The sequence below is a fragment of the Sminthopsis crassicaudata genome, chromosome 4, assembly GCF_048593235.1.
Source record: "Sminthopsis crassicaudata isolate SCR6 chromosome 4, ASM4859323v1, whole genome shotgun sequence".
Lineage (NCBI taxonomy): Eukaryota > Metazoa > Chordata > Mammalia > Dasyuromorphia > Dasyuridae > Sminthopsis > Sminthopsis crassicaudata.
Window position 1 is genome coordinate 170,789,774 of NC_133620.1, and position 26,285 is coordinate 170,816,058.

General features: G+C 33.8%; 1 protein-coding gene across 13 annotated transcripts in view; it reads left to right on the plus strand.

Moving 5' to 3' along the window:
* Window positions 1–26,285, plus strand: part of PTPRK (protein tyrosine phosphatase receptor type K) — a 742,018-nt gene that overhangs the window by 187,431 nt on the left and 528,302 nt on the right. For all 13 annotated transcript variants that reach the window (XR_012489194.1, XR_012489195.1, XM_074309869.1 and 10 more), the window contains exon 2: window positions 3,755–3,877. Coding sequence is in view for 11 of the 13 variants with exons in the window: in XM_074309869.1 (XP_074165970.1) it covers window positions 3,755–3,877 (123 nt within the window). In the remaining 2 variants the exon portion in view is untranslated. The remainder of the gene's footprint in view (window positions 1–3,754; window positions 3,878–26,285) is intronic.

Below are 26,285 nucleotides of genomic sequence, written 5' to 3' on the forward strand. Positions count from 1 at the left end.
CTGCTAAGGTGTGCTTGGGTCTCTCCTTGTAAGGACCAAATAAATGCTTCTTCTTTGTATCTGAAGATGCCTCTGAGTAGTCAATTTGGGTAAGGGGTTCTAGCCCTGCCCCACACAGTGTATATTCAATAAGAAAAGGAAATTCCCAAGGAGAGATCAGTTTACAGGGAAGCAGGAAAGGTAATGAGTTCTGTTTCAGTCATACAGAGGTGGTGGTGTTAGTGGTAGTGGGAGGTTTGAGAATTGGAGTGGGAATCCCCTCTGGTCCGTACAGGTCCAATGGGAAAGAAGAATTCGAAAACCTGTGAAAAGTCTATATGGCAAAAAGGAAGTTCACTTAGAAGTAGACCTTTTTAGCAAGCAAAATTTCTAATTAGGAATTTGGCAAAAATGTGTTAATAGACCCCCTAGTTATATGGGCAAATGTTGTCCTGGGGCTGGGAGCTGTTTGGGCTATTCAGTAAAGGACCATCAGACAGAGATTTCCAGTTGAAAAAAATCACTTAACTGGGAGTTTGAAGGCTTCTTCCCAGAGTCTGGGAATTTCTTGAAGGGGATCTGGGCTACCCTAAAAGATCTCAAGTTTCAATGGAAGGTGATTTGACCAAGATCTCCAATTGAATGAAGCCACTTAACTTGGGAAGGGCTTTGTCTGGGAAGGTAGGCTTTTGCCAGGGGTTGGGAGTAGGGATGGGGTGGGAGGCCTAAAGGTTACCTCATTTTTCCCAAAAAGATCTCAGCTTATAGCAATATCTGCTTTAACAATCTTATAAATCTTCTGTTGGATACCTCCAACCAAAAAGTAGTTCATGGTGCAATATTGAAGTTCAGGATAAATATAATGGATATATAGAAGCTTATAAGTTATTTGTGGGAGTCATTTAAAATGACTAAAATGAGAATGATGAGATCACCAGAATACATGAAGTGAGTCATACAAGTTTAGGAGATTAGATGGGATGATGATCCAACAAAAGAGACTGAAGAGTTCAGCCAGAGAAAGGGTATTGCAGAGGGAAAAGTATTGTTATTGCAGTTAAAGGTGTGAATTTAAGTTCCATGCCTGCCACTTGCAACTTGTGATAATCTTTCTGGGATTTCTTAAAAATGAGCAGGTTGGACTAACTAGCTTCTAAGGGACTCTTCTGGCTTTCAATCTCTTATCTTATGCAGTAAGAGAACCTGGAAAGAATATGAGGAAAGATGTGTTTATTTGAGCGAAGGAATGGTCAGACATGTCAGATGTGGCAGAGAAGTCAAAAGGATGAAGAATGAGAAAAGGCCTTATGTTTTAGCAGTTAAGAGATTATTTGTAACCTTGGAATGAACAATTTCAGTTCTCATCATCATTATGTCATAACTCTGTCACAGTTAATGCTCATATTCAGTAGTAGTGTAATAATGTGAATGTATTATTTTCTTTAGTTTTGAAACATTTTAGGTGTCCTAAGAAACATAAAAAGCAAAACAGTCCTAGTTAATTCCTCTTGAGCAAGGAAATGCCACCATTATAGAAATTAGAATAGGTTCATAATCTTTTTTGTTAGCTTAAAAACTGTACCCCTAAGTTTAAGGTGTATACCTTGTAGATAGACACAAAAATATCAGTTTTCTATACTTGCTGTTTGCCAGCCTCTTGTTGCTTAGAGGATATAAATAAGAAAGCCAGAATGAATAGTTATTGAACATTTCACCAGCTGGAATACTGTATTACCTATAAGTCCCTGAATTTCACAGATGGATACTGTAAGTTAAGATTAGACTGGGAAGCATTGTGGAATCTCAATGTGTTTACTGTATTATTAGAAGAAAAAAGGGAGATATAAAATAAATGAAAATTAACTTCAGTACAATTTGTCTTAATTATACTTTATTGTATTTTAAGTGTTTGGAAATTACTGATCTTTCTATAATAGCCAAAATTAATTGTTTATTAAGCATGATGTTTGATTAACTGGAATTCTTTACTCAGGTAGAAAAAGAGGTGGATTTATTTCTACCTGGGATAAATTATTCTAGAAAGTTGTAGTTGTCTTATTTTCATGAGTAAATTTCACAGGTTTGCTGTGTTGCCTAGTTCAACTAATAGCCTGGGCTGACCCATTTATTGTTCACTTATTCTCTTGGTTGTTGTTCCTGCTAATCAGATGCCTCAAGTCTAAAATTAACATAGAGTCTGAAAGAAGGCAATTAAAGTCATTTGTCTTCCAAATGAGTCAATGTAGGTACCACTAGTAGTTTAAATTTATATACTGAGAGCACTTAAGCCATTAAAAATGGTAATGGATGCCCAGAAGGCATATTTTGCAATGCTGTAAGTCATTTTAGCACTCTGACAACAAACTAAATTTGGTGGAAGACTTTTCTTTTCCATGGTACAAAAATATGAGTACCATACTTTAAAAAAAAAAAAAAAAAAAGATTATCTGTTATAAATTTCATGTGACTTTCCCTCCTCCCTGCAGGAAATGATAGAGAAGGATTTTAAGAGCAAATCTTTAGGATAAAGTTCTTTTAGATACACAATTATTTATAGAAAACAAAACAAAACAAAACAAATTATTTGCTGTCAAACATCCCTTCACATCTCACTGAGAAACTCTTGGACATAGACAGACAGGGACATTTCTGCCCATGACATAGCGTACTATATTTACATTTTAATCATAATTGTCAGAATGATGCTGAATGGAATTAATTTTCAGCTTGTGAGTCAAAAGGGAATATTTTTTTCTTTTTAGGTTGTGAAATTAATGGAGTTCATAAAAATCAACTATTTCCATATCCTTTTGTTTTCCAAAAAGTAAGCTAAGAGAATTCACTTATTCCTTATTCCTCTGAAAAAAGAATATGCAAACAGATTGTTTGAAAGGAACTACGATATGTATTTTTTTCATTGGGTCCATTGATTAATTGTGTCAGTTCTACCTGCTTCCTAAAATAAATACTTAGAGGCATGGGCCATTATTTGCATAGCATGATTAAAATAATTATAGAACATGATATTATTTTTAAAGCCATTAAAAAAAAATCACCAAGCAAAATCTTATCCTCTTTGAGTTCCTCAAAAATTCTCACAAATTAGAATCAAATGTACAGTTGACTTATATTATGGAGGAAAATTATTCTTGTTTTCAAAAGGCCAGAGTATACATAATTATAAAATCATATGAAAGTTAATCTTAATTACAAGATTATTTTGCCCTCCAAACTAATAATACAAAGTGAAATAAAATGAACCATCCTTTTCTTACATGGTATCTTGTGACCCTGAATTAATTTGTATTTGGACTGAGTTAAGGTCAGGAACATTAAATCTATTTTGTAGTAATTGAAATACTATTTCACTTGAACGGAACTAATTATGCCATTGGACTCATTTTCTGTTCTTTTAGTTGGTCTTGCTATAGGTAATTTGCATATCAGGGATTTTGAAGTGTACACTAACATAATATTGCCTTTACTAATTAAAATGCTAGCATTTTGGGTCTCTCATTCAGGACCCACTTATATCTTCAGTTTAGTAGCTCAATCTAGTTACTTCCACAAAGGGAATGTCCTACTGTGGAGAATTCTCTTGAATAGAGTAGAGAAATTTAAAGAGCTTGTTGATAGTTGGGATGCTTAGGAGGAAAGTAAAGAATTGAAGTTCTAAACTGTTATAACAAGCCACTTTGAAAATATTTATATACAATACTTTGAAATTTTAATTTTTCTGGAAATTAATAAAAGGCTTCTCTTTGGTTTCCTTTAGGTGGTTGTACTTTTGATGATGGTCCTGGAGCTTGTGATTACCATCAAGACCTATATGATGATTTTGAATGGATTCATGTCAGTTCTCAAGAGCCTCATTATTTGCCTCCTGAAATGCCTCAAGGTAAGAAGCATTGTGGTAATATTGTGTTTTATTTCTTTCTTTTTGTATTAATAACTGATTATTGAATTAGGGCCAAGATTTTTTTTCCCTTTTTTACTTCCTCATATAATGAATATACAAAATCCTTGGCAAAAATGTGTCAGGTCAAAAGTCTAAGCAAAGATTGTAAAGAAATTCTGAGTTTAAGGGAATGGCTGGATTCTTGGTCTTTGTGTTTACCTATACAGGTCTGGAAAAATGTAGATTCACCCTTTTGTCTGACTGGGGAATAGGAAAATTGACCAGTCTTTTTCACTGTGATTTGGGTTATTTCCTGTCACCTATCTCTAGATACTCATTCTTTCTTAATTATTTAACCACTTAGAGTTCATTGCTATCCTCTAAAACATCGACTCTTCCTTAGTCATTTAAGCTGTGTTCTCACAGAACATGAGAGTCTATGGCATTTTATTAATAACATACAAAGATTATTAATAAGATGATTAATTAGCCTAGAATATACATCTCTCAAACTTTTAAATATATCACAAACCAAAATACATTGTTTGGTATGTTCTTTGCTCTTCCTTATTTTAACTGCCACACTCATATATTACCAGGGATAATGTGATTTAAATTTGTTATTCCCTTGGAAGCTTTAATGTTTTGATTTAAACCTTTGCCTTATCTTCACAAGTATTATAATAGTAGAGTAGCCAATAAATGCTTGCTAACTGGCACTGTCTCTGGAGGAAAATGTAAGAGATAACATTATATGTATTATATTTAAATAAAGAAAACATTGACTTTGGCAGAACTAGTAATAATACTGAGTTGACCAGGCTTAAAAGTTAGCTTCTTCTGTTGTGCCACAGTTCTCTGAAACTGACTCAGTTTCCCTAAATTGTCCTGCCTCAGTTTCCCTAATTGTTCTGCCTCACTTTATAATTGTGCTGCTCAATCCTGCAAAACCACCCTTCCCTCTTAATCAGAATATTTGATAAGGATAAAAGATCTCATATTTTAGAATATCAGAATGCCTCTCCCCATCCCCTGCTATTAGAAAGTCAGATACTGTCTTATCCAGATGCTTCTCCCCATCTCCAGGGTGTCTCCCCCCATTATGTCATCCCCATCTCCTAGTGGCTAGCCCCGCCCTGTCAGAGGCTCATTGTGCTCTTAGCACTCTGACTCCACCCCACCTCAGTCTACCCCTTGTGTTTGAGCCACCTCTGAATCACATTGTTTTCTGGATTCTTGGAGACCATAGTCTCATTCAGTCCTAGGACCAAACAATGGATCCATTTGGTCCCAGTAAATCTCTCTATTTTAAATAAATTATTAAATACTCTCTAATCTCTACTATGCCTCAGTTTCTCTGTCATTACATTTAGTGCATTTTCTTACTATATTATGCATCTTTTTGCCAGTTACATATCAATGTAAATCCAGAAGGAATTTAGGCAAAGGGGGAGGGGGAGAACATTTTTGACAGAAATCCCTTTTGCCTCTTTATTCTTACTTTGCTGGTATATTTTGGTTAAAAGAAAAAAAAAAAAAGCTTTTTATGATATAGTAAGAAATATACTGTTCCTAGAGTCAGAGCACCACCTGATTTTTTTTTTTTTTTTGGTCCTTGCTCTGGCATTCACTAGCTGTGTGACATTGAGAAAATGACATAAAAATATCCTTTATTCACTTCTGTTCCATATTCTACCCATATTCCTACTTCCATGCCTCATTGTGTTGTGATGACCCTGATGTGTGCCAGTTAAATGTAAACTCTGGGAGTTTGTATTCTGTTAGAAAGGCTTTTTGTATATGTGCTCAGTTAGAGATTATTATTATTATGACCTAGGCTGAATGTGGAAAGATTCATTACCAGTAGGCTGACTACTTGATGAATTCTTTGGCCATGATGGTTCATGAAATAAAATAAAACACAAGTCCACTCTATCATATACTCCTTTCTGCTTCTGTAGTGGTAGTGGTAGAATAGCAGAAAAATGGACTAACAATCATGCAGATTTTAGACTACATATGATATCCTAATTATTGAACTATTGAAATGCTATTATAAGAAGTAAATCACATAAATCTTGATATTCTCATTATGAATGAAGCCAGGAAGTTGAGAAATAAGAAGAAAGATGGTATATGGTATGTGTGTGTGTGTGTGTGTGTGTGGTTTCTTTTTTTTTTGGAAAGCAAAGGATTTGGCAGAATTAGTTTTATCTTTCATCCAAAGCCAACAAAAAATACTACATGTGAAACTGTCATTATAACATGACAATTCTCAGATTGTAAGGCTCAAGAGAAACATATCAACAAAGATCACATTCAAGATTACTGTAGTATATGTCTCAAATGTGTTGCAGGATAAATATTCTATTGAATTCAACAAAAGCCTCTAAATGAAACCACTATTTTTATTAGTGACCTAAACAAATATAAAAGTGGCCATAGAGGAAGATAATGGAAAATATTGGAAACTATGTCAGAAGAATAAGATAGAAAAACAACTTAAGGCTGTTGACCACATAGAAACCACATCTGTATTTATCAAAAAAAGTTTTTTTTTTTTTTTTTTTTTTTTTTTTTTTTTTTTTTTTAAGAAAAGAGTAAGAAAGCTTTGGAAACGGCAAATATCTAATAACAGCACAAAAAATAAAGTTAACTACATCTGCTTATATAAGAAATAATTGCTTACCAATGTTGGAGTTATTTCTACCTCAATTTTTGTGTGTGTTTAGGTAGATCATAGACTTAATGAGGCAAAAAAAAAAGTGAAATATCAAAGTAAGAAAAAATAACAATTGTATTGATGATGTGTAATATAATAAACTAGTTATATTATGATCTAAGCTCTTAATGCCAAGAAAAAGGAAGCGACCAAAAAATAGACACCGAACACTTAATTCTTTGAGGACAAGGACAGTTTCATTTTTATTTTTTTTTATACCCAGCATCCAGCACTGTACTAGGTACTTTCTGTTTTGCTGATTAATTTTTATTTTCTAAGGAAGCTCTTCTATCAGTTCTCACAAGGAACAGAGCCAGAGAGCTTAGAAAAGACTTTAATCAATAGACTCTTGAGATCTTTGAAAATGGGGAGAGATGGCAGCCATTGGCAACACTGGCTTGGAATATAAACTTGTTTGTAATATTTCAGTGCCTCTGAAATCTCTTTAAAACTATAAGTTTCGAATAAGGTCCTGATCTTCATCAAACAAATGCATTTCTCTCTGGATTTCTTAAAACTGATGAAATGACAGATTTAGTTAAAAACAAAATAGAATTAGCTTAACCAAACACACAAACAAACCAAAAAACAACTTCTTTCCCCAAAAAGCCCAAATCAAAGCAAACAAGGCCAATGAAAAATACAAACCTAAGAAGTAAAACCTGCTATAGAAAAGTTAAAATTTATACTCTTTAATCCCACCACAGAAAAGAGGTCAATTGCCATAGAATTATGTTACCAATTCTGTCTTGCAGTGATAAAGCTGATAATAAAATGAATGAAATCTATGTTCTTTTCTAACTGCTGTTTGTCATGGATGAATAGGCAAGTTGTGGTTGTTGAAGCTAAATTGAGCTGTCTGCAAAAGAAAAAAAATTCACTGTGATGCTAAGATCATTTGTTTTCTAGATTTTATTCCTATATTGTCAATAGATATATTTCATTTTTGTACATAGGTTTATTACTCTCCTTTGATGATGTTTTGTTGGTGTATTTTAATTAGAAAAACCTGTGCAATTTTTTTTTAGCATCACTATTCTCTGGCATATTTAACTTGACGTTTTAGGACAAATTTAAAAAGGGAGAGGATTGGAACATACACAGTTTTGACTGGTCATCATAAGAGAATAATTAGAAAGCTTTTGATTTATGGAAATCTTACCATTGTTAATTACTACTGAAGTTAGGTAATGAATAACTCGAGATCCTGACTGGCTTAGATGACCTTGATGACTCACCTTTGATGAACAACTTAATTTGTGGTTCCTAGATAGGATGATATACAGAGAAAATGAAAGGGCTTGAAATTCTGCTACATCTTCCAATTAATAGGATATTAAGTAATTAATCATGCAGAGAAAGATAAAAGGCCATGACCATTTTATTTTTACCCAACATAACTTCTGTTAGTTCAAAAAAATAAGGTGGAGAAAAATTTTAACTAAAAAAAAACCAAACAATCATTCCTTCACATCTGCCATTCCATTTCTGTCCTCATATCTTTATTATATTAATTGAACACTGTCATTTAATGTTAACTCTGGAAGGTAGATGTTTAGATGTAATTCTTGCTATGGGATAGATAACTTAAAATAATTACCATTTGTTATAAAGCAGAATCCATTGGTTTTGATTCAATAAATTGTTGTATGCTAGATAATTAATGGGATAGCAAGAATGAGCTACACATATGAAATTGTGACATATGATTTCCTTTAATCACATTTATTAAATGTTTACTACGTATCAGATGTTATCCTGAGAGCTGACTCAAAGAAAAAAAGGAAAAATGAAAAAATTGCCTTTTTCCTCCAGCAGCTTGTTCTCTCTTAGAAGTAAACTCTACTTATAGATAATTCAAACTTAATAATGTCTATTTCTAAGGAAAAGTTGCTAATAACTTGGTAATCTGGGAAAGCCTCCCTTAGGAGGTGAAATTGAGCTGAGGTGGAAGTGAAATTGAAGAATTTGAATAGGAGCCAAGATGGGATGCCTTAGATAGAAAATAGTATATAGTACTTTTGGGTTAGACAGATATAGTATTTTTTTTTCCCTTAAACTTTTTGCATTGTCCCCCACAAAGCCCTACATAAATCTTAAGAGTTTAGAGCCCTTCTTAACTCAGAGAGTGTACCCCTTTACCCCTACCCAAGACCCAAGACCTTTATTTCTTGTCTTTATTAACATCTACAGAACTGATCAGTTTCCTACTCCTATTTTTTCCCTTATCATTATTTATATTATTATTTCCCTTATTATTATATTATGGAGAGTATCTGTTCATTGTACTCTTTTCTTAACATCTGCACAGGAGTAGAGGAACAAGTTTCTGAGCTCATTATTCTGTGTGGTTTTTGCTGATTCTCTTGCTATCTTCTCCAGTAAGATGAGGCTAGTTTTCCTTGTCATTCTTGGACTGAGATTGAGCTATGACTATACTTCAGTCTTTACTCTTAAAATTTACAAGAATTCCTGAGTCTGGAAGTAGTATATACTGAAATGAATAGGTGTCTTTATTTTCTGATCTAATTTGCATATTGAATGGTGAATCTATCCATCTCCCTGCCCTAACTTCTTTTATTGGGTAACTTTTTGGTTCTATCTAATCTTTTCCCCCATCCATCAGATCTCTAATTAGTAATAAAGACTAGGGTCCTTGACTTCAGGGAGAGCCTAGTGGGATCCATAGAGCCATATATCTGCATGTTGGGGAAAGTTAATGCTATAAGATATATTTATACTCATATTTGTTGCTAGTATTTAGCATCCGTGTTCTAGTTTATCATTTGAATTGCATTGTAAATTAAACATAGCATGAAACATTAGATGATCAGTTTAATCTTTAAGTTGTCTTCTAGATTTGAAAGATTATGTAGTTTTCTTACCTTATTATATTGTGGTCAATCTAGAATAAAATAGGATAGCGAACTGAATTTGGAGTCAGAAAGATATGGGTTCATATCCTATTTAAGATACTGAGAGATCCTTGGTATATTTATTTAACATTTTGTAGTTCTCAAGTTTTTAACTTTAAAGTTTTATTCCATATCCCAGTTCTTTCCATATCCTAGTCTATGATCTTATAATATATAATTTTACTTTTTAAACCAAAAAAAAAACCCATATAAAATGGCAACATAATTACATTATCAATTGTCTTATACTCTCAATGCTCATGTTTCCCCCTGAAATTATCTCCTTTTTCCCCATTATATCATCTATATATGTATTTTTTTTTAAATTTATTTTCTACATTAGAAAGTAAGGTCCATGAGGGCAAGGACCTTGTTTTTATCTTTCTTTCTATCCTTAGTGTTTAGCACAGTGCTTTGCTTATGGTAAGCACTTAATAAAATACTTTTTAACTTCATGTTGAGGATAAAAAACTATTCTTTTATTTTTTTTCTATCCTTTTATTTTTAAACATTTCTATTAATTTCATTTCCCATTCACTTAGTCTTAAAACTTCATTTATCTTTGACTCTCCTTTTTACAGTCTCCCTTTTTGTTTTAGTTTCCAAGTCTCAATTGTATTTCTTACATTTCTGCAATTTTCTCTAGTCATGCTACTACCATTGTCATTCAAACTTTCATTTGTTTGAGCTGCTATCTCTCTTCTCCATTCTGACCTTAAAGGAGCTTTCAAGACTATCTTTGCAATACATAAATGAATTTGCCATTTGCCCAATCAAAGTTCTATTATCTTTATAATAAAATATAATTGCTTTGCTGGATATCCTTGAAGATCTCCATAGTGTGGTTCTAGCTGACATTTCTAGCTGGAATCCTTGCTGTCATACTATAGTTATACAATACTTTTATGTGTTCTAGTTTCTTGAATTTACATGAGTTGTTCCTTTTATCTAGATAAACCTTTTTTCACAGCATCTCAAAATTAGCAAGTTCATCTGTGGATGTCTTAGCTCAGTTCAGACCTATTTTTTTTTTTTTTAAATTTTTTTTTTTACTACCATATGTCACAACTAGGTTTTGGTTTTAGAAAGCCAACGAAAGAGAAATACACTATCTCTAAGCAGTCTTTTGCACTTTTAAATAGTTCTAATTATAGGAAAAGTTTCCCCAATATTAAACTCTACAAAGCTATATCCATCACTTCTTCATATTAATTTTAGATCTTAGGTAAAACTCTTTGGTTAAAGAAATATAATCCAGTACTTTTTTCCACATAATTGTCTTTCAGATACTTTAGCTGACATACCTTCTCTAATGTTTAGCTGACATACCTTCTCAAAGTGAAACATCCTGGTTTCTTCAACTGATTGTTTTATGATATTAACTCAAATTCTTTACTCCTTGTTTATCCTCTTTTTGACTTTGTCCACTTGATCATTCTTATCTTGTAGTCCCTCAAACTAGACACAACATTCCAGATATGTTCTAAAGTAGACAGAATATATTTGGACTCTTGCCACCTTATCCCTCAGAGATCTCTCTCTCAATAAACACCATAGTGGAATTAGATTCTTATTTGCCCTTTTGCACCATTTGCTCATGTTAGGCTTGCAATCCTCTAAAACTCATTGATTGTATACTACAGTGGAGAATGATCCTAGCTCTGGAGTCAGAGGAGCAGGTTAAGAAATTCAACTTGGATGTTTACTGATACATTTATTAAGCATTTATGTTTTAGGTGCTGTGTTACTTATATGATCTTGAACAAATATCATAATCCTTTTCTTCTCACTTTCCTTCTAAAATATAAAGATTATAATTTAGATTTTTTGTAGCTCTATATTAAGATCTTATAATGATTGCCAGACTTCTGTCTTACTATGACTCCTCCATCTTATATTTCTCATTTTAAAATCCAAATGAATTTTTCTCTGACTAAACTGAATCTACTAAATTGACTCCCATATTCTTAAGAGATTGTAGAGATCTTGTTGATCCTGACCCTGTTGCAGTCCTCTCAGATTTACATAATCTGCAGATTTGTAAATCATATAATGAATTCAAGACATTACTTTGAAAGCTTTTTTGTTTGTCTTTTCTTTTGAACATCTTTCTGTTCTTTACCTTTAAAAATCATTCTTTTTTTTTTTTCCTTGAGGCTGGGGTTAAGTGACTTGCCCAGGGTCACACAGCTAGGAAGTGTTAAGTGTCTGAGACCAGATTTGAACTCAGGTCCTTCTGAATTCAAGGCTGGCGCTTTATCTACTGCGCCACCTAGCTGCCCCCCAAAATAATTTTTTCTTATTTTCTTCTTAGATAGGCAACCCTATCATTAAATCTTCTCAAGGCTCATAAAAAAGAAAAATTCAGTAACTGTAACAAATAAGCATAATCCAATAAAACAAACCATGACTTTATCATGTCCAGAAGGGACTGTCTATGTACCATGAATCCATCACTTTTCTGTTGGGAAGTGGATAGATGAATGGTATCCTTCTTTATCCATCCTTTGGAGTCATGGTAGATCATTGAACTGGCTAGTTTTTTTTTTTTTTTTTTTAAATAGTTTTTATTTACCAGATATATGCATGGGTAATTTTACAACATTGACAATTGCCAAATCTTTTGTTCCAATTTTTCCCCTCCTCCCCCCACTCCCCTCCCCCAGATGGCAGGTTGACCAATCCATATTAAATATATTAAAGTATAAATTAAATTACAATATATGTATACATGTCCAAACAGTTGTTTTGCTGTACAAAAAGAATTGGACTTTGAAATAGTGCACAATTAGCCTGTGGAGGAAATAAAAAATGCAGGTGGACAAAAACAGAGGGATTGGGAATTCTATGTAGTGGTTCATAGTCATCTCCCAGAGTTCTTTCGCTGAGTGTAGCTGATTCAGTTCGTTACTGCTCTATTGGAACTGATTTGGTTCATCTCATTGTTGAAGAGGGCCACGTCCATCAGAATTGATCATCATACAGTATTGTTGTTGAAGTATATAATAATCTCTTGGTCCTGCTCATTTCACTCAACATCGAACCAGCTAGTTCTTAAAGCTTTCCATGTTGTTTTTCTGTACAATGTTGTTCTTAGTGCATAAATTGCTTATCAATAAGTATGTTGAACATCTAAAAGTCAAGCACAGTTCTCAAAACAGTCCTAGAAATTGCTTTCCACATTTCATTGGGACAATAATAACTAATCTTGTGTGTGGCTATGCCAAAGGGAGCCTCGTAACTCTCTCTCTTTCTCTTTCTATGAGTTTGGGGGTGAGCCATGAGGTAAAGTACTTGAAAAGTTCCTTGAAGGAGAGCTTCTCCTTAAACCCTGCCTCTGTGCCACACCTGCCCCAGGGAATCAAGATAAAGTGGTTTCATTCTGTTATCTAGGTGGGACTACTTGAGTCTAGGACCACTCCTAACTATTGAGTTGGAGATTAGCCCAAAGACACTCATTCAATTCCAAGATTTTCTATTCTGATTTCAGCTCAAACTGCTCCCAGCCCCCATCAAGAGCTGCTTCTAGCCAAGGTTTCAATTATAAAAAGAAGCAACTTGGGGCTCACTCTTTGCAGAGGCTGAATATATCATGCCAAGGAACTACTTTCTCTCCCCTTGGCATATGCTGCAATCCTCTGCCCGCCAAAATGATATTCTCTTTCAGTGTTACTCCCTCTTTATCTTTATCTCTCTGTTTCTCTAATAAGACCTTATTCCTTTTCTCTGCTACAAGATTTCTCTGCTAGAAACTTTCTCTGCCAGGACTCCTCCACTAGAACTTTATATCCCTCTGTCGGGACCTTGCCACCAAGGAATTCAATCTTTCTCTTCACGCATAGCAAAGACTGACTTTCAATGTCAATAGTAAACTTCTTTCTGCCAATCTAGTTTTTGGGTTTGTAAATTCCTTTACAAAGGACCTCTGTGCCCATCAAAGGGGTTCCCACAACTCCCTGCCCTGTGCTGAATTCTATGCCAAACCTCATTAATTGGGGACACAACCCCAAACCTCTTCCTTTGATTCCCTGACCTCCAGGAACCCTAAACCTCTTCCAGTTTAGCGTCTAAAGGTCTATACTGATAACTGATGCCCATCACTGATTCACAGAAGAACTATGCAATTTCCAGTCACACATATACAATGTGATTTGGAAAGATTTTCTACAGTAGTGGCACCTTTTAAAAAATTTTGATTTATCTTAATTAGGAAATGCTGTAAGCATTCTGATAGCTGAGAATTTATTGTAATTTGAACCTAGCCAGGTTCTTCAAGTTTTCCTTTTCTTACATGTATTAGGCAATTTATTTTTAGGCACTATTTCATTTTTAAAATTATATTACTTCCAGAGTTGTTTATGTTATTGATAATAGCAACTATGATATTTATATGGTTCTTTACAGTTAAAAAACAATACTTTATTCTCTCTTGCTGGTCATGACTATTAATTCCCATCTTTTTTTTTTACACCTGAAACATATGGAAGACAGTAGGGGAAATATTCAGCCTAGGGAGGAATGAGTATGGGAAAGAAGAAGAACATAACCCAGACTTCTTGGCTGAAAGCAGCCCCCTAGGCTACAGTTGATCCTTGACTAATATGGAGAATATTTTTACACACAGAGATGAAAACTTTTAGGCTTTTGGGTATTTTGCCAAAATGCTTCTGAGTTACTGGAAGGATGGCTGGTGATTGAAATTCCCCAAAATATATGTATATCTTTGTCCCACTGAAGTTACTATTGCTGTTTTTTCCTTTCAATCTTTTCAATGCCTTATTAGATTTTGAGCAATATTCTCTGACATACCTTTTAGATGATATTTTTCAAATTATAAAGACATTAAAATTTAGCTTTAGTCTAGCACTTTATATATATTTGCTAATATAATTCTCTTTCAAATTTTTTTTTCTTAAAGTAAGCAAATACAAGGACTATAATTATCATCATTTGAGCATTGTTAAAATGAATGATTCATCTTCTGGGTTATAAAATTTACTGAGATATATTGTTATTAAGTAAAGGCCTATTAGTTTCCCAGTCTGCTCTTGGGGAAGGTAAGGCAGATGACCTTGCACAGTCCTACCTCACTTAAATCCAATTCACTTGCATGTCATGGCATCACCTCCCTGATTTCATGGTCCTCTTTGAAAAATAAGTTAGAAAACATACATGAGATTAAAAAAAAATGTCATGAACAAGAGATACTAGTAAGCATTGTGACTTTTTAGGCAATCAGTAAATATTCATTAAGCACCTACTGTTTGCCAGACACCATGCTAAGTGCTGGGGATTTAAAAAAAAAAAAAAAAGGAAAAAAAGAGGCAAAATACTCCAGTGCAAATACTTTAGGAGCTTGGAATTTGATAAAAGAAACAAAATGCAAATATATATATATATATATATATACAAAATAATTACTATGCAGAATAAGTAGAAAATAATTAACAGAGAAAAGGCTGTTTTGAGAAGGCTTGTATTGAGATACTTAGGAAGATTTTCTGTGGTAGGTGGGATTTTTGCTGGGACTTGAAGGAAGCCAGTAGAGTATGTCAAGTAGTCAAGCAAAGTAAAATACCATTCTAGGCATGAAGTACAGCTAGAAAAAGTGTTAGCTGAGAAATGGAGTGTCTTCTTTGTGGGGCAGTCACAAAGGCCAATGTTATTGGATTGAAGAGTATTTATTGAGCAGTAGATACAGTATAAGAACACTACTACTAAGGTAAGAAGGGGCTAGGTTCTGAAGGGCCCAAAGGTGCCAAACAAAGCATTGTGTCCTACTGGACACAGTAGGAAAGGCTGCTGGGTGCCAAGCTGAGTGTCTACTACTTCATTCAATTTCCTCATTGCCAACCTCCCTTGGTGAGATATCAGATTTTGTTTCTTTCATCTGTTCACAGTGTCTCCCTGAGGTAAAGTTGCTAAGGGCCAAACTGGGCATAGTTGATTTTTGTTTCTGAGAAACATAATAAAGCTATCCTTCAATAATACTTACCTTTTATTTATAAAACCTTCGTGTATTGTTTGGGAGTATATATTGTTCACATAACATGTCAGATGGTGTTAAGTAGTGAAGAGCAAAGAATTACCAATAGCATTTGAAATTAGAAGTACAAATACCTATTGACCCAGTAGTGCCATTACTAAGTCTGTATCCCAATGAAATCGTAAAGGAGGAAAAAGGACTCACGTGTTATTATTATTATTTTATAAAAAATGATGAACAAGATGATTTTAGAAAGGCCTGGCAAGATTTACATGAACTGATGCTGAACAAAACAAGAGGGATAGGAATACATTGTACACAATAACAGTAAGCGTGTGTGATGATTAACTACGAAAGATTTGGTTATTCTCACTGGTTCAGTGAGTCAAGCAATCCCAATAGACTTCAGACAGAATATGCCATCTGCATCCAGAAAAAGAAGTAAGGATACTGAATGTAAATCAATACATGCTGTATTCACTTCCGTGTGTGTGTGTGTGTGTGTGTGTGTTTTTAAATGTCTCCCATGATTTTTCCCTTTTGCTCTGATTTTTCTCTCCCAACATGATTCATAAAGTAATGTGTGATAAAAATAAATTTACTAAGAAAAAAAAAAAAAAAGAAACTAGAGTTACATTACAGTTATAGAACCTTTTGAATTGGAATATTTAGGCATCTTGGTGTCTAGGCTTATAGTGAAGAAGAAAGTATCTAGGTTTAGATTTAAGCTCTGACACTTGTTAGTTGTGTATGACCTCCATACAAATAATTTAGCCTTTGAGGTGGCACAGTGGATAGATTGTTATATCTGGGGGTCAGGTAGATCTGAATTCAAATATGTCCTTGCCCAGATACTAACCGTGTGACCCTGTACAAGTCACTTATCTTTTGTCTCAGTTTATTCAACTATAAAATGTGGATAATAATAATACCTGACCCATCATTATGAGGATTGAATGAGTTATTTTTAAAGTATTTAACACAGTGCTTGGCACTTAATATACGTGTTCCCTTTTCTCTTTGCTTCTCATATAATATTTTTTGGATTTAAGTATTAAGCCATGATCCACTTTGATGAAAGGTAATCATAGTGATCAAAAATCAGAAACTCTTCTTGGATTCTTCTGGAGATACATTTATTAAATTTTATTTTATTTTCCCTTATATTTACCCCAATGTTACTTTTCTTCAGGGAAAACAGCTATCATTTAAGACAATATTATGTATGTAGTATAGTGAATATATTGACTTTTTACTATAAAAGAAGGTTTCAGATGTTGACTTATCATTTCTAGTATGTCATCTGCCTCTTAGAACCTGATTTGTCCATTTAAACTGGGGGGAAACTAACAAAATTTTTATATGGTTATAACTGCTGAAATCTCTGCACTCTCTTGTTGATAGTTACTTGACCATAAACCTATGAGATCTTGGAACCATAGGGAGGCTTTAAGATGGTGGAATGAAAATGTGGGCATTATAATACTGATATTATATAGTTGAATTGCTGGCATTCAGTAATAATTAATGTTACTTAAAGATTGGTGTTGATGAGATCTAAATCTGATGTTTCATATCTAGTTAGCTTTGATGACCTTTCACTAATTTCTATCTCATCTGTTCTGCTTTATGTTTGCTTGTCATCTGGAGTGCATTGAATAAAAGACTTTATAGAGAACATAGAAAGGGAGCCAAGATGGTGGAATAAAGTCAGAAAGCTGCTTGAGCTCTCCCAATTTTCCTCAAAAATCACATGAAACTAAGCTCTGAACAGAATCTAATGGAATGAAACCACTCTCCAGCTGAAGACTGAAAAAGCTTCAACAAAGGTCAGTCTCCTTGGGGTAAAAAGGTGTCTTCAGCCCAAATCAGATAGGCTCTGGGAAACCTGAGGATCTTAATTACAGCAAATCAGTAACTAAGATCCTCAGTCCTGGTTCAGTAGAGAAACAAATTAAGGGGACCGTTTTCAGTCCCCAATCAGAAGACAAACTCTGGGAAACCAGAGTGTTTCCAAACAAAAGGAGCTCCTGTGCTGAAAGTCAAGGTTCAGAGCTGCATAGGAAGCTTGGGACTGCTTCCCCTTTATCTCAGGAGCTGAGCTCCACCTTAAAAGTAAAGAAAAGAAGAAAAGGAAAGAAAATGAGCAAGAAATAAAAAAGTAACCTTGATCATAGACAGCTACTATGGTGATAGAGCAGAAGAAAATATAAATTCAGAAGAAGACAGAATGTCCACAGAGGAAATCTCAAAGAGTGAGGTAAATTGGTCTCAAGCCCAAAGAAACTTCTTGGAAATGCTCATAAAAGACTTCAAAAGATAATAAGAAAGGTAGAAGAAAAAAAATGAGAAAAGAAATGAGAGATGTGCATTCCTTTATTTGGAAAAGGAAGAGAAAAAATTATTTGAAGAAAACAAATCCTTAAACAGTAGAATAAATTAAATGGAAAATGAGATACAAAAGATAACTGAAGAACATTGCACATCAAAAACTAGAACAGGGTAAATGGAAGCTAATGACTTTTTAAGACAGCAAGAATTAGTCAAACAAACTAAATAGAATTAAAAAATAGAAGAAAATGTGAAATATGACTGGCACAACAGCCAACCTAGGAAATAGATCTGAAAAGATAATTAAAAAAAAAAAAATATTGGCCTACCTGAAGCCAAGACCAAAAAAAAAAAAAAAAAAGATCCTGGATAGCATTCTTTAAGAGGTCATTAAGGAAAATTTCCCAATATTCTAGAAACAGAGGGGAAATTAGTGATTGAAAAAATTCATGGATCACCTTTGGAAAGAGATCTTACAAGGAAAATTCCAAGGAACATTGTTGCAAAACTCCAAAATTATAGTGTCAAAGAAAAAAAAAAAATACCACAAGCTGCTAGACAAAAACAATTAAGATATCAAGGAGAAACAAGCAGGATTACCCAAGATCTGGCAGTTTCTACAAGAAAGGATCAGAGGGCCTCCAGCAATACCATATTCCAGAAGGCAAAGAACCTGGGATTACAACCAAGAATTAATTGTCCAGTGAAGCTCAGCATCATCTTTCAGAGGAGGTGATGGAGCTTCAATGAAGTAAGATATTTTCAATGATTTCTATTAAAAAAAATAGAACTAAACAGAAAATTTAATCTATAAATTCAGGATATAAGAGAACCATAAAAAGGTAAACAAGGGGAAAAAATATATTTAATATATTTAAATATTTTACATTCCTAAATAGGAAAATGATATTTGTAACTCCTAGGAATTCTATCTGTCACTGGGGCAGACAAAGGGGGCCATCACATGGACTAATAGTTTTGAATGGTCCCTGATGTGATGACATCAAAGAAAAGGACATTAAGGGATGGAGAAAAGTCTGTACTGAAAAAAGAGAAAAGGGGAAGATATAATGGGACAATTAGTTCACATGAAGAGGTGCAAAAGAACTATTACAATCTAAGGAAAGAAAGGAGGGGGATGAGCATTGTCTGAAGATTGATCTCATCAGTTTTGGCTTTAAGAGAGAGTAGTTTAATCATTCAGTTGTGTATAGAAATTTATCTAACCCTATAAAGAAGTGGGAAGGGACAGAATATAAGGGAGGGCAGAAACACTGGTGGGTGGAGTGAGTTTAAAAAAATAAAACAACAAAAAAAAACACTTCTAAGAGACTTTGTGCTGGAACTCTGTCTTCCCAGAAATCAGCTGGAGTCAGGATCACTAAACGTCTTTATTTTTGATCTTTTACGGTCAAGGTCAGGGGCTTAGGCCTAGCAACCTCACACACACCTTCTCCCTCAAACCACCAGAGAGACTGCCCCTGCCTCTGCGTCTCAATTCCTCTTCCTCCTCCTACTCCTCCCACACAGGACACTTCCCCCTCTTTGTCCCACCAATCAAGTCAGCACAGAACATCTGGGGAACTTCAAACAAGTTAACCGGGAACTGTACAATTGGCAATTAGTCTCACGTGCTTCATTATCAAAGTGCATTGCTCAGTTCTAGCCCTTTACATCTTTGTATAAATATATTACCTCTATTGGGAAACTAACTCAAAGTACAAATAACTAAGTCCCCTTTTTGTCTATTTTCCTAGTGTATCTCCGAAGGCTAGAATTAAGAATTGGATAGGACCTCATAAGTCCAGCTTGATGTAGAAACCTCTAGTAGGAATTCTTTTTTGTTTTTAAGTTAAACTTTAATTTTTTAATCAACTAAAATCTGCCTTTCTTCCTCCCTCCTTTTTCTTCCCGATTGAGAAAAAAGAAAGAAAAAATAAAAAGCAAACCTTCTGCTCTATATACATGTATAGTCAAGCAAAAATATTCCTTTTTGTCTTTTAGACTTTTAGACTTCTTTTTTTTTTTCCTCGTGGTTTTCTTTGGCTTTCTGATTAAACTTGTAAAGCATGGCTCCAAATGTTATTCTTAAATGCATAAAATAAAATCTTAGGATTACAGAAAACACCAAGGTTAGTGAAAATAATGATTCTTAATTTCTTGATTTCCTCTCAAAGTTCACAGATTCCTCTAAAATCTATCTATATCTTTTGGATTTTTTTTCTTTTCTTTTCTTTTTTTTCTTTTTTTTTTTTTTTGTCCCATGGTGGGAAGAGAAGAAGGATAATATGAGGTGAAGGAATGGGAGCGAGGGTCCCCTGACCTCAGTTTAAGAATTCTAATTTTAAACATTGTGCTCTACTTCCATGATCTTGGGGAAGCCATCATTTATTACAATAGGATTATTATTCTTTATCCTTTACAATATTCTTTAAAATGAAGTATTAGCTTTTTATAATCTCATATTCCATTCTCCTTAGTAAAATGCTACTTCTTGCTAAGATTAGAAAGTTTCAAATGAATGTATCTTCCCCCTCCACATCTTTGTAATAAAATACAAAATATTCTTTGAGAAAATTAGTTGTTTTGAAGAGTTGTGGAACTTAAGACTTTTTGTGTGATGTTGCATTTACATATAATGTGCTTCTGCTTTTCTTTAATTTAACACCTCTCTTCCTTTCTTCTTCCCCCCTTCAGTGGGTGGGTAGGTGAATGGGTGTGGGTGTTGCCCTCTGGCACAGTGTTTTCTGCTTCTTTGAACAAGCAAACTTTTTGGAAAATAAATATTATACCCTCCTTAAACATATGGGATAAGGGAAAAGAAATCTTGGTACAAAGACCATTTGTTGCTGAGAAGCAAATGCTTTCCTAGTTAATTTGTGAGTGAAAGTTTAAAAATATTTTTCAATGCATGACTTTATGCACAATGGAGCCTTTCAGGAATAGAATTATGGGCAGTTTCATGGTGTTCTTTCCATCTATGTTCTCATATACCTATTGGTATATTTAACTTCAACTCCAGGAAGAGAGTTTATTTACTACATTTGGGTAGCAGTGGGGGGGTTGGCCATGAATCCGGGTCAGTGAGTGAAAGAAAGCCTATAATGGACTACTTGAGGGGGAGCCACTTAATGAAGGCTGGTTTTTAAATGTAGGAACCATTACCCTCCTGGACACAAATGCAGCATGAACAATGTCTAAATTATAGTGGACAGAAGTGGCATGCTGAGGCAGGCATTTTCTTCCTGATGTTTCAGGTACATAATGTATTTGAGTTGTAGATGTACTAATGTTTCATCAAGAGGAAAGCATAGAAACAGAAGAGGAAAAAATATTAATGCCAGTGCCATCAGACATTCCCTGACTCCACCCTATAATGTATTAGGGATAAGATAATGAAGTGATTTTAAAAAATGGTACAATAACCTTTTACATGTATCTTTAAAAAATCAATATGTGATTCCCCAGAAACAAAATTACATTATTTTAGAGTACTATAGAAATTGCAGTTATGACCTTGTACCTTCCCCCTTTACAAATAAACTTTGTTTATGACGGTATGACTAATGTCTACCACATTTTTAAGTTAAAAGACCCTTTACTCTGAAGTACTTGATGAATGTAAGGGGAACATACTCAACGGTGACAGAAATAAGCTTTGGGGTTGCAGTATTATTGAAATGGATATGCCAGGAAACTTCTGTCCATCTGATATGTCCACATTCCCATCCATTCCACTTTCCAGCAGCCTCCATTTCTACGAAACTCCTGAGGAAATAGTAAAAAGATGACTGTGAATAACTTAGAGTTATGAAAGAATCCCAAGGTCTGGAATGATGAATCTGAATGCTGGATTGTCCTGCAACATTTTTTTGCCTCTTACTTCAACATTTACTGAGCTGTGATTTTTCACAGTAACAAATACTTGGTCATTCCATTATCCCACTTGTTCCTTCTTCCAAAAAAAAGAACAATAATCCTTGAGACTAATTAGAATAGATACTGAGCAAAGATCACTTTTTAATTACCTTTGTATCCTAGTGAATACCTTGCAACAGGTATTCTGCTTAATAAATAGTTGTTGAAAGAAAAAGTGCTATCCATAGACATTATATAATTGAATAGTCATTGAGTGATAATGTATCTGGAACATTTTAGAAATGTAAGAATCAACGAGTTTCACATATAACACAGTGGTGCCGTAGGTAGAGCATGTGGTCTGCATTCAGGAAGATCTGAGCTCAAACCTGACCTCAGACATTTACCAACTTTGTGACCTTGGGCAAGATGCTTAATCCTGTTTGTCTCAATTTCCTCATGTATAAAATGACCTGGGGGGAAAAATGGCAAACCATTCCATTATCTTTGCCAAGAAAACCCCCAAATGGATTCACAAAGAATCAGACATGAATGAGCAACAGTAATAATACAACATATTCACATTAAGAAATAATTGACTGAGAAATAAGAATTTAACAACAAAAATGAGTATTAGGTACTTAGAACACATGAAAGGTAATAGATACTAGCAACATTAAAAAGTGTTATCTGGGATTTTAGATTCATCATCAATATTTAGCAGCAATACAGTAACGTGTTTTTTTATATCCAATGAAATTAGAATTAATGTTCAGTCAAAATGGGTGTATAGTTTTTTTTTCTCCCCATCTTTTTTAGCTCTTGTAATAGTTGTGGTCATATTCTACTGCTCACTCTTACTCCCTATATCCAGTCTATTATTAAGTACTATTATTTTATTTTTACATTTATCATATATTATTTATATAACTTTTTCTCTACTCACAATGTCATCTCTTAAGAATAGGGTCTTATGACTTCACACTTAGACTAATGAAATAGCTTTCCCATCTATAGTCTCTCTGAACTCCATTTTATCTTCTCCTGAGTTGAAAAGTCCTTATACTGAAATATAGGTCTGAACACGTCATCCTGCTATTCAGTAAAATCCAGTGGCTTTCTATTACCTCCATAAAAATTATAAAATGTTCTGATTTGAATTTAGTATCATTTACAAGCTGACCTCTGCTTATCCTTCCATTTATGTTACACTTTATTCCTCTCTGAGTCTTCTTCAGTCCTGCTGCATGGCCTCCTCCCTGTCCATTTCCCATCTCAGTGCTTGTCATTGGATTTCAGGAAGTGCTTTGTCTCCTCACCCTTATTTCCTGGCTTCCCTGGCTTTCTTCAAGATTCTTTCTGAAAGAAACTTTTCCCACTTTCCTGTAGTCTAATTTGTCTGAGATTACTTTTCACCCAAATAGCTTTTACATACATAACTTCATTTGATTCTCACCGAAATCCTGTAAGGTAGATAATGTACCAGTATCATAAGCTCCATTTCCCACATGAAAAAATGAAAATCCAAGAAAAATTCATTGATTTATTCAAGTTTTATAAGTGTTTGAAACTTTATTGTAGCAACTTGTTCTAATAAGCTTAGTTTAATGACTCCAGGTTCAACGTTCTTTTCATTGAATTATGCTGCTTCTAGAAGGAATAACATTTTTTTCCCCACTAAACATCTTCAGTAATTATATATTTGTCAAGAAATGAAGCTGTAATTCTAGAAATTTAACAGAGCTGCTTTCTTAGTGAGTAGAAAGTAATGATCCAGAGGTGGCTCTGGGAAATTGCAGAAGAATTTCATGAAAAATTATATGTGAAAGTAGAATGTGGAGATAGTAAAGGTAGATAATGCAATGAGCAGTTTTGAATGGATGGGACAAGAATAACCATATCCTCCTGGTAGCTTTTTCTGTATTCCAAGTTCCTCTGTTGCTGAACTCTTGCTTTGTCTTTTCCTTACTTGATTTGATATCTACTCACAGACTGAAGCATTGGGGGCAATACAAATATAAAAGGGAATTATGAGAATATAGATGTTTCATCATGTGATAAATGAAGGAATTGCTATGATTTCAGAGGATTCATGATATTCATGATATTACATTCTGCTCACTTATTGACAGGAACATACATACATGGACATATATAAATGATATGGCCAGTAGGGGAATAGGTTTTGCTTGACTAAGCTTTATTTGTTACAGAGGTTCTGTTTCTTTCTTTTGACTTCTAATGATAAATGTAGGGATGTAAGAGAGAAAAACATAGATTTAAAAAAATTAAAAATAAAATGGATTTGGACTAATATGTCTCACAGTTTTAAATGTTGTGAACTCAGGTTGTCATTGGGGATCATTATTCCACATATTTCTTTCTCAAGCAATACTAGATTCACTTTGTCTTATTCTAATTTCCAATCTCTTTACTATCCTTAAGAAGTGGTAGTCCTAAAAAAAAAAAAAAAGAAAAGAAAAAAGAAAAAAAGTGGCAGTCCTTCTTTTGGCATACTATATCTTCTACTGGGTGTTAGGAGAAAGAATAGCAATGTACTTCATGGAACTTTTAAAAGTTCAGATGGAAATTAAAGACATAAACCGCTTGGTCAGCTAAAAATTGAAATGTTGACACTAGTTTTTCTGCTGAATCTTGCTGTAGAGTTGACCAGTATCCCATTATATGAGAGTAAAGTTATTCTATAATAGGATGAAAGAAGTAAATAAGCAAAATGTCTGTTTGAAAATATATTGCGATAAATCACCAGTGGATTTCATTGGAGGCAATAAAAATATCTAAAATTGCAAGAATGCACTTCCCAATTTAGATTCTGAGACAAACAGATCATTCTTCCCCAGTAAAGCTACAAAAAGCTAAAGAAAGAAACTGAGCAGCATACTATTCAAACCGTTTGGATATTGCAATCATTTGTCTCATAGAGTTGCTGGTTTGCTGTACTGCACTTGGGGCCAAGTGCCAATATAATCCAGACCTTCCTATGTAGAAAATGAAAGCTTGTCAGCTTGATCTGTTAAAAGGCCATCATGAATTTTCTCTACTAAACAGCACCCTTTGTTGGTTGATATGGAATGTTTTTTATTAGATTTAAAGCAGTTTGTAACTTTGTGATGAACTAAATGTTGATATCTAAGGCTAATTCAAGATATGACTTAACTAGGCAGAAAAATTAAAGATAATTAACTTAATTCATTACTAATGTTGACTTGGGGCAGAATGTTTGATTTTATAGCCTAGAGAAGTAATTAAAATAATTGGAAAGAATGTGCTAGTCTTTACAAAATAGTCCAGCTCTTTAAATATGAGTCTAGAAATATGTAGTCAGAGTTGTGGAAGCAGATATTTTCCCCAGCTGTTTAATGTGTTTGTATATTTTTATTCATACGCAGAAGTTAGTTTTGCCATTTTGCTTTTTAGCATATAATTTACATTTTCTTTTTATGTTTTGGTGTATTATCTATTAACTTATCAATTGATAAATGTTAAATATTTAATGTTATAAGAAGAAAGGAACAAATTTTGATTATTTCAGTGGCTATCAATGAAAACCCCCTCACCTTATTTTCCTACTTCTATGCTAATAAATGGGGGGAAAAAAAAAGAATGTTTTGGGAAATGGTTTGAATTTAACATACTGGATATGCTCTTGTACTGCTGCTTAACTGGCCTTTTTGTTAGGTAACACAATTACACAATGACAGAATGCATAGGGCTTGATTATTGTCAGCTAAAGAAATACATGCATTTTTTGCTGTGTGTGCTCGCACACGCACACACACACACACACACACACACATACACACACACACACAATGATTCTTATTGATTCTATCTACACATTTCTCTTATTTCAAAATGACCTACTTCAGGTCATTTTTACTTCTTTCCTGGACTATGATTTTGTAGTCAATCCAATATAGATTATCTAAAGTAGTGGCTCTCAAAATATGGTGTGATCACTCATGGATATCCCTGAAACCCTTTTAGGTGGGTGTAAGGTCAAGACTTTCCCCCTAAATACACTGCTTACTTATTAAAATACTACATCTTTTTCCAACTACATATCTGTTTGGCCAGATATTCTTTGTATATATCAACCAATGCAACATATTGAAACATTGCATTCAAAAGTAGATATGAGAATCCACATATTTTTAAAGTCAAAAATTAAAGAAAATTTCAAAAATGTATAAAACAATGAAACTCTTCTAATTAAATTTTTGTTTTCAATAATAGTTTTTATTTAAAATTTATATTTATATGTAATTGGTTTATTGCTATTTTAACTACATTAATAAATATATAAAATTTATCAGCTTAAAATTTAAATTTCTTGAATGTTGATAGATATAAACCAAATAAAAAATAGCTCTTAATTTATTAACAATGAAAAGTAGTCCTATAACTAAAAAGCTTGAGAACCTTAGGTGCTAAAAACATACATATCTTATTGATTTATTCTCTGCTCAAAAACCTCCGTAGTTTCTTATTGCTTCTAGTTATGTCTTGTCATTGCTAAACCATGCTATCTTCACGCTTCCTCAAATTGTCTGGGCTACAGCTCGTAGGGCACCA